This window comes from Aulostomus chinensis, chromosome 12, assembly GCF_037954235.1.
Source record: "Aulostomus chinensis isolate RoL2024-O1b breed Wild chromosome 12, RoL_Achi_v1.0, whole genome shotgun sequence".
Classification (NCBI taxonomy): domain Eukaryota; kingdom Metazoa; phylum Chordata; class Actinopteri; order Syngnathiformes; family Aulostomidae; genus Aulostomus; species Aulostomus chinensis.
Window position 1 is genome coordinate 23269072 of NC_141331.1, and position 10000 is coordinate 23279071.

The 10000-nt window shown below is 40.7% G+C and overlaps 1 protein-coding gene across 1 annotated transcript in view; it reads left to right on the plus strand.

Annotated features, from left to right (window-relative positions):
* The window catches only part of znf385b (zinc finger protein 385B), an 84232-nt gene that overhangs the window by 72091 nt on the left and 2141 nt on the right, over nt 1-10000 (plus strand). The window contains exons 7-11 of the mRNA XM_086220826.1: nt 2122-2287; nt 2393-2746; nt 2955-3136; nt 4090-4185; nt 4612-10000. The exon at nt 4612-10000 is cut by the window's right edge and continues 2141 nt beyond it. Of these exons, the coding sequence (XP_086076952.1) occupies nt 2122-2287; nt 2393-2746; nt 2955-3136; nt 4090-4185; nt 4612-4881 (1068 nt within the window). The 3' untranslated portion in view covers nt 4882-10000. The remainder of the gene's footprint in view (nt 1-2121; nt 2288-2392; nt 2747-2954; nt 3137-4089; nt 4186-4611) is intronic.

Consider the following 10000-nt stretch of genomic DNA (forward strand, 5'->3'; position numbering starts at 1 on the left):
TTTATTCAAAACATTATTTGCCGGCATAAATCTGAGCATCTGAACTGTGCTTAACATTAGCTGTGTTAAAACTGTTAAATTTTGAGCTGCTACCCCAACTGCATTCATTGCAAATGAGCTAACTTGCAGTCAGCCATCCAGTACGTTTCTGGAGGTCTATGATGCACACATGGAGGAGAGAAAGATATCTATCTGCTTATCTGGCCATGAAATAATGCAAGCTTATTTATTCCTTTGTCCACATATATATATAGTGGCATTTACCAGAACATTCCTTTAAGGGGTGTGTTTGTACCTCTGTTGGAGTGATAGAGTGTACAGGTGGCTGCCTCATTTTATAGAAACTGGCCGGACAATCATGCTGCAAACCTGTTGAAATTGGGCTCAGGGGCTTTGCAGGGCAATCATTTTATCAGGTCCAGGTACTCTAAGAATTTGCACCCTGCAAAGATGAAGAGCCTTCAAGAATATCTGTGAAGCTGCTGAAAGGGCTTTCTGCTGGCTCTGGATAAAGAGGGGAGATATGTGACATTGTGAGCTACTTTACCTGGACACAGTATTGGCCCAAATCACCCCCAGTATATAAAACCCATAACACCTGATAATCCTGGGTCCATCACTGATGATGACTCTAGAGTACACCACAAAATGTATCAAAGTACTAATTTTACTAATAATTATATCTTTTTTTGACCTGCTATTTGACAAAGAATGTGGATGTTGTGGCCCCATTGTGTTCTCCAGCTAATGCCTCCAAACCCTATTTATTGGCATCTGTTTTTAAATTCTTTCCTGTGAGAATGAAAAACTCTGCTGGGAACAAAACTTAAGTGTTACCTCTTAAATTAGACCAAAACCATAGGTTTATTCCTGATGGTTCAAGGAGAGCTGTCAGCTTCCCCTTTGTATGCCACTGACGGCATTTTATGATTTACTGAAATGAGATACTAAGTGATGTTTGGCAAGGTTTGTCTGCTTGTGTGTTCTTGTGTAGCAGATACTCTGCCAGATCAGGTGTCCTTACTCATTTATATTAACACTCATTAACATAATGACTGCTGAGAGGGAGCAAGCTGCCGTCGTTGTATGTCAATCAAGCATAACACATTTATGTGCTGGTTAATTTATTCATAAGTGAACATGAATCGCTGCTGAGGAGGTTGACCTAGGAGGAGGAGGAAATAAAGGAGAGCTTTACTCCCTACATGATACGCTGAGTTAAATTTGTGTCACGGAACTTGTGGACTGCCGTACGAGGATGTTGCTCACAAAAACATAGTATCTACAGTACACAATTTGATGGATACAAATACACACGACTGAGCCATGTTCACACATAGAAAGTGAATTTTCAACTGTCCCAGCTTACAAACGTTTCATGTTAGAGCCTGGCTCCACTTTTCTACATCATCCCCAAATTGTCCAGTTTCTCAGATGTCGCTTCATCCTTTTTTGAAGATGTGAAACTGAAACTTCAATGAGCACACATTTTCAGCGACAGAGACTGCTAGCATGGCTATCGCCTCTCCCAACTTCCAAAGACGAGGCGGTCAGCACTCAAAATCCATGGCGACGTTTTAATTTGAATTTGTCCCAACAGAGTGCCAGGTTATGTAAATGTAAATGACAACCATTGGGTGGCCCTGTTCTGCTTCAGAGCAGCATCATTCTTTGAAAATCAAAATTCAGACAGCTTTTTCATTTTAATATTAATTTGATCCTTTTTGGTCTCCCATACATGTATGCCAAAATGTAAGCAAACTGAATTATTACAGTTTCATTTTGACACACATTCCATATGCATGGGTTGACAATAAAAGTGACGTGACGAATTTGTATTTTAATTTTAATGAAGACATCCTATGGCCTTCCATACTGCCATATGAGGTTAGATAAAAAATATTTCCAAGGTCACATTGGATCCAGTAGTGAAGTCAGTTCCATCACATTTTAATAAAATGGACATCAATATTGTCATATTTAGTTATGTTATGTTGTTTTGACAGAAAGATGTTTGATTCCAAGTTTATGTGTTTACAACTCTTAATGTCATGTCTTTGCTGTAACACTGGAACTGATAATAATTAAATCAAGACCACATTAAAAAGGTCTCTTTTCCAGTCTCAGGCAGAGGCTCATTACAGAGGAAGTCGTCACGCTAAGAAGCTCAAGTCTCAGGAGAACAAGGCCAAGCTGTCAATCCCTGGAGAGACCAATGTTAGCAGCCCTACTGTTGTTGGTGCTACCCCTTCAGTTTCAGCCAACAGCTGCACCACTCAGCACAAAGGTTGATTTGCTCCCTGATCTGATAATGTTTCTGTTGCTGATGAAGATTTCTGCTGTGACATGTCATCATGTCATCATTTTCTTTCTTCTCCCTCTCTTCCTTCAGCAGAACTGTTATCCAGCCACATCGACCCGTCTTCTCCCCTCAAGTCCTTTCTCCCCCCTTCTTCTTCCTCCCCTCTGTCCTCCTCCTCTTCCCCCTCCTCTAGCAGAGCAGGCAGTGAGCCTCCACCACCCAGCCCACCTTCTGCTCTCCCTGCTCTAGGTCTTTCAACCACATCTTCTTCTCCTCCCCCACCTTCAGTACCTGTCTCCTCCTTTCCCCTGTCTCCTCCTTCTTCTTTCCAGGATGCTCCGCTCTCAGCAGAGTTGGAGGAGGAGAAGGCCAAGAAGCTGCTGTACTGTTCTCTTTGCAAAGTTGCTGTCAACTCTCTGTCTCAGTTGGAGGCTCATAATGCAGGTAAAGAAGAACCAGATGGATGAAAAGCCAGTGGGTTGAAATATTTAAACTTCTGAGATGGTTCTGTGAAACAAAACTCTGATGTATCAGGTTACTGGGTCCATGGCTTTACAAATCACTGCAAGGCTGTTAACCACCCATATTGACAGAGGTATATTATGGATCTTGTTTAATATTTGTGTTGTGCATTGTCTTTTTCTGTTTGAAGGTTCGAAGCACAAGACAATGCTGGAGGCTCGGAGTGGTGCTGGACTAATTAAGGCCTACCCTCGACCTGGAGCCAAGCTGAAAAATGGCAGCATTTCAGTTAAGGGCTCAGGCCTGCAGAACAAAACCTTCCACTGCCAGATCTGTGATGTCCACGTCAACTCTGAGATCCAACTTAAACAGGTAGAAATACAAATGCAGTTGCGCATTGCTGTGTGGCCTGAGATTTGCAACATCCTAAAAACAAAATACAAAGAAAACGCTTTTGTAGATTGTGGGGCCCAAGCAGCTCATTTCTCTGCTTCTGTTAAAGCTCTTTCTGCCAGCTTTAGACCACCATCTCTAAACAATGTATGAAGAGAGACTACTTGATATCAAGTCATATCCCAAGATTCTGTGACCCATAATCTTGGCATTATGACCCACAGTCTAAGCCACAATATAAAGAAAAGTCATTTGTCGCCTTTTGCTGTTAAAGCGCCGCAGCACAACTCTTCCTATGACTAAAGATATTCTTGTTTTCACAATGCCTGCCATGCACATAATGGCTGCCTAGCATATCTTGTGTCTGTTTGGAGTGTTGTTTGTTTATGTACTTAATTAAGTCTGCAAAAAGTCTGGAGGAGAGGTGTTCTGATCAAGTCTGCACTTACCCATATCTGTATAACATGTATCACATGTATGCTTGTTGGAATAGCTGGTGTGAGATCAGTACTACTTTACAAGATGACGTGAAGACCTGTAAAACTAAACCAAAACAGGACAACTGTTACATACAAACACAGGGAAGATGTTAGAAAAGTGGGCAGATGGTATATTTTGTCTCTCAGTCATCAGATATCTGACATGCCTCGATTATTTTATCAATCACCGGATCAGAAACAAATTTTCCACAAATTATGGATGGTGTTTTACATCCACCTTCCACTAGCTGAAATGCTTCACCATGCTTACAATCCACATCTTTAGTTCTTCTTTTACTTATAGTCCAACCAAATCTGGATGTTCTGGATGTTGAACAAGCACATCTGTGACATGCTGCTTGTCTAACTGATCATGTGGTTAAGAAGCAAGTGTCCAACCTACCGATTCAGGCCGCGTTGTCAGTGTGACTGTGTTTGCTTTTGTTGTTGCAGCATATTTCCAGCAGGAGGCACAAAGACAGGGTGGCAGGAAAACCCAGCAAACCCAAATACAGCCCTTATAACAAACAGCAGCGCAGCTCCCTAACTGTAAGTGACAAACATCAAAGTGGTTTTATTGCCATAATTATGATAAGCCTCCACACAGCATCCATTTTTACTTGTAATGGTTGAGTGAACACGGTGTCTTTGATTAATTAAATTAATTTTATTTTGTGTGTCACAGCCATCCTAGTGACCCACCATGTACAATACCAGGCCCCTGATACACCTAAATTAATCACGCCTGTGTTTACCCTGCAATTACATCTCAAAGTGTCTGCTGTGGCAAGGGCCCATTAAATGCAGTAATATACAGGTCTGATACTAATCAAGCTACCAAAACATCTTCATCTCCTGGAAAACATCCATGTCCTTCTTTCCTCTAAATTCATCTTCTGTTCTCTTCTCCACTCCTTGTTTTTTTTCCTCTACATTTTCCCTTCCCTTGTTCCCTCTCCCTGTGCCTCTCAACAGGAATTGGTTAAGCCCTCCCTCTCTCCCTCCTTCCTTTCCCCTTCCTTCCCTTCACCATCCTCCTCCTCCCTCACCTCCTCCATTCCCCTCTCTCCCTCCTCTCTCTCCTCCTCACCTCTCCTCTCCTCTGCGTCTTCACCCCTCTCTTCTGCCATTTCTCTCCATCCACGCCCTCCTTCCTCCTCATCACTCTTCACCACATCCTTCCTGCACCCAGCTCCTGGACCGATCAGAGGGAACCAAGGATCCATCCTCTTCACACCCTACTGATGGCGATGGCTGGGGGAGGCAAATCAGTGACCTTTGACCTCTGCCGATCTCTTTTTTTGAGCTACAGACTCCAGTTCTATTGTCATGGCAGCGGGGAGACTTCAAAAGAGACTTCTTTTTGGATCAGAAGTTTACTTTGGTCTGAAAATCTGTCCGACAGCAACCTGTGGAGATTTGATCCAAACTGCAAATTGTCTTGTTGCTTTAAAGAAACCACACACTATTCATAATCAGCCACACAGAAGAGAGATGCTCATGAGTACCCAGGCATGCTGAACCATGAATTTTTGAACATTTTCATGGATCTCAAGTCATGGGGAAGTCTTGAAAAAATAACAAAGAATTGTCCCAAATTTTTTGGAAAGCAATCTGTTATCCTTATCCTAAAAATCACACCTTTGTCTCCAGATGTCATTGTAAATCAATCCCTGCAGTATATACAGCTCAAGAAAAGTTAGGTGAACACTAATGCCAGAATCTGTATCTTTGATGCTTTTTTCTTCCAAAAGAACTACAGGTACCTTACCATTTCTATTTAAAATCTGTCAGAATATGCTGAAAATCCAGCTGAATTGACCTTTAAATGTTTTGGTTATATTGAGACGTCAAAGGAAGCGGAAACAACATTCATAAGAACCAGAATTGGGAAGCAATTCAGTTCAATCAGCTTTTTGATTGGCAGTCTGAAAATGCAGCTTATGTTGACTGGCCTGGACTGGGTCTTGAATCCAGTCCAGGCCTAGCTTGGGCAGGACCTCAGAAATTGTAAGGATTAGGAAGCAAATCTCTCCTGAAGAGGGAGGAACCAACCAGCACATGTGTGATGTCAGAGATCTCAGAAGCAATAACACAGTGATGGCTGCTGCAACTGTCTGTCACACTGGAATGTGATGTCACAACTCCCCCTCCCGACATCCCTGCATTCATGTATGACTATTTTCTTACATTCAGTACCTCAACTATGCTAATGTGGAGGAGATATTAAAGATCCATCCATCCATTTTCTACCATTCATCCTGTTAAGGGTTACGGGTGGGCTGGAGCCTATCCCAGCAGCCTTGGGGTGAGAGGCAGGGTTCACCCTGAACGGGTCGCCAGTCCATCGCAGGGCCAACACATATAGACAGACACCCATTCACACTCACAGCCACACCTACAGTCAATTTAGAGTATCCAAGCAGCCTAGTCCACTCAGAGTACCCAGAGAGAACCCATGCAGGCACAGGGAGAACATGCGAACTCCACAAAGAAAGATCCCGTGCCTGAGCTGGGACTCAAACCGAGAACCTTCTTGCTGTGAGGCGACAGTGCTGACCACTGCACCATCGTGCCACCTCAATATTAAAGATGAAGTGGATTAATCATGCTAAAACACCAACAACTTATCCACCTTGCCCATACCTCAAGCACATAGAAGATGTGTGACAATATCAATTCTTAAAAAAAACAAAACTTATCACTAATAAATAAAAAAAAGATCATTCAATTTGAAAGGGCTCAGTCTCAACCTAAAATAGCTGCAGGTTAGGTGAGTATTTTGGTGAACGTTATGCAAATGGGAGTCAAAGCTCATTTATTGAGGACCATTTTCAGTGGTGAAGGAATCCACGTTTGATGGATTTGTGGCAGCAGGATTGTGTGTTGGGCTTGAGTCAAAATAAACTAGGTTTTATTTTTGTAATGCAGGAGTACATCATAAAGTGAAACAGTTTCTCTCTCGAATGTGTTTCTAATTTTAGACGAAATTAGACCCATAGTTATGTTACAGGGTAATAATATACATGCTCATTGGGATACACAGACAGTATTTTTGATAGGTCTATCCAGTTAGTGGGATTTCTTTCTGTAATATAAGAAATCTCCAGACATGGTCCGCATCCATCTCCAACCCTCTTTTGTTGTGAAATGACACATCTGGTGTAACAGTGTACAGGCTGTGCACTGGTACTGTAACTTTGGACCAGGCACTTACTTTTTTTCAATCAAGAATTGTGGATATCTGTCAAATCCCACTCCTGCTGAGATGCAAAAATGTCTTGTGGAAATTCATTTGAAAATACATTTATCTATCATTCGTAATGATCTGATTCAGTCAAACTTCATCAATAGCATTCGGCATGTGATGTGTTGCTCCTAAAGAAGACCTCTTGGTTCGTCAAGGATGTAAATGCATTCACATATATGTGAAACAATAATTACCATCACGTCAGATGCTTTTCCATTCAAGTCCACCTCATATTGCGAAAAAAAAAATTGTTGGATGGATCCAAAATGTGTATATGTGGTCCTCTTTTGTATGGTAAAAATAAGCAAAATGAGGGAACTTTACGTCAAGTTATTGAATCTTAATACAACTTGCTGTATGTTTGAAATTGAAGCACAATAACCTTTTCCTGTACCTGATGTCATGTCTGTTGTAAGCTCCACTGATGCGTCACAGACTCTCTTGTGACTCTGGATCGGGCTACTTAGTGGTTTCACATTGACAAAAGTGCTACAACGTGACTGTTGCCCAGAGTGAACACTCAGTTTGTCAGTTGTGGTTTTCTTCAGTCTCTCTGCTTTCACCTAGTGTGTCCCAGTGTCCAGAACTCTGGAATTAAAAGGATCAGAGAAGAACCTTTGCTGGAATGGGAAATGTTACCTCAAAGAGTCTGAGTCTTTAGACTTAAAAACCTCAGTATATCTTTTCTCAAGCTTTCCATGAGCAAATCAAAATATCGTAATTTCTGTTGCTGATTTTAATGCATTCTAATCCTTTATTTTTTGTTGTAAATGTTCAAGAAAGCCTTTTCAACACCTTTAAACAACCGCATGGTCCGTCCATCCCACAGGTCTTTCACTAACTTCAGATTTAGCTCAGCTGATGGCTTTATTCGTATAAACAGGGTGAAGCTTTAAAGGACCAGGTGGTTGTTTGACAGCTATGAAATGTGTCACAGGACTAAGAGAAACCATAGAAAATAACTCCCATCACTTCTCTTAATAATGTACTGTTGGAAACAACTGAAGCACCACCCAAACTTCACCAATGAAAATTTATAGGAATTCTTAAGAAATCATAAGAATGTCTCATGAGATTGCGTTGCAGGAGCAAGACGGTCTATGAGGCAGTAAGAGTATAACTAATCAAGTCAAGTCAATTTTATTTGTATAGCACAAAATCACAACAAAAGTTATCTCATGACACTTTACAGGTAGAGCAGGTCTAGTACCAAACTCCTTCAATGAATTTACACCCAACAATTCTCCATCAGCAAGCACATCCTGCAACAGTGGTGACGAAAACCTTCCTTTTAACAGGCAGGAACGTCGAGCAGACACAGGCTCAATGAGGACGGCCTTCTGCTTTGACCAGTTGGGGGGAAAGAGAGCAGGAGAGTGGGGCTGAGACAAAGACAAATAATGGAGGAAGACACAAGGAAAGAGAGGGGCAGATATAAAAAGGAAGAGAAAGGGGAGGAGAATGAACTTTATTTATTTGGATTGACATTTGGAAACATAAAAACATTACAAACATTTTTTTTTATTTGTTATAGGTGGACCAGGCACTTACCTGTTTGTAGACGCATATAAATTCACTGTAAAAGAAGCTTTAGATTTTGTGGCACAACAGAACTAAGAGGATAGAGGTGAAAATAAAATAACAGCTCCCATTTCAATCTATTTAAAAATAAAGTTGATTTTCCTTTGTCATTTTGTTTCTTACTCAAACAAGCCTATGCTTGTAGGTGCATTGCAGGAATATAATATCATCCTACATTTAACAACACAAAAAGTGGACAGAGCCAGCAATCCCTAACTCTGAATTTTGAAAGAAGCATTTGCCTACAAGGTAATGTCCTTGCTTAAGTTTGTGCAGTTAGGAAAAAAGAAAAGTGGACCACATCACACATGGTTATAGATGTAGTGGAAGGGGATATATGTACCCATAAAAATCTGGGCTATAGAAAAGGTTTGTCGTGGTAATTTGAGCAAGGTGTGTCTGTCTGTTGTTAAAAGCAGTAAGATGGACATTTTTTCCGGTGTCTTGGATTTATTTCTGTCCAGCTGAATGGTTGCCAGTTTGCACGAATATGAATAAACTCACTGATTTCCCTTGTGAGTTCAATGTCCACTGTCATCTCACATTGCCCATAATAATGAAAGGGAGATCCAATCTTCCCTCTGTTAGTTTTTGTTGTTGCTTTGTTCCTCATCTGCATCCACTCTGTGTCCTCATAATGTCTGTTTAGATATCTGTTGTTGTAGCCATACTGGCTGGCCACCTTTAGCGTTTAAAACATTAAGGAACACCGTGTGGACCAGTCTTCAAATCAGATGTTTCCAAAAATCTTGTAACCTCTCAATTTGCTGATTTCACCATCATCTTATAAGGAACCAGAGTATGTTATTTTCTATGGTTTCAAATGTTGAGTAAATTCCTGTCTGCTTCCATGAATCCTCCTGAATTACTTGAAGTGTCTCATTCTTCTATTAATGGACAAAAATTGTTGAAGGACTTTGTGTGTTGTGTGTGATACTCTATGCAGTATTTGGTATAATGGTGCAGTATGTTTCAACAGCATGTAACTGAAAAGTGTGAAATCCATGTCACTGATGCTGATTGATACTGTAAGAGCAGCTTAACCAGCAAACCCAGCTCTGAGCTGCCCAATGTATCTTCCTCTTTTACCTAAGTATGTCATCATGATGCAATACTGTAGATGTATTCACTATGCTTCTTAATCGGTTGTACCGAGGAAGAGTCTCTCACTCAGTTCTGATGGAATCTGAATCTTACAAGCAACTCAATTCTTAATTGTGAAATCTATTTACCACTGAACTCTTAAGGTTGAGAATATATTGCACTATCCATAAATTTACCTTGAAAACCATTTACCTGAATTTGTCTGAATGCACTCTGTATTTTCTTTTAACAATCTATTTTGAATTCACTAATTGCAGTATATACTGCTTTTAGGATCCACAATTTCAGGTTAAATACTCAAGTGTCCAGTGTTAGAAATACATAGTCAATCCAAATAGCTTGAATTCAATTGCTTCAAATACAAACAAGTTAATAAACCTGCAGTTATTTTAGCAATGATGCTCTTATACCTGATTTGAATTATAGTTG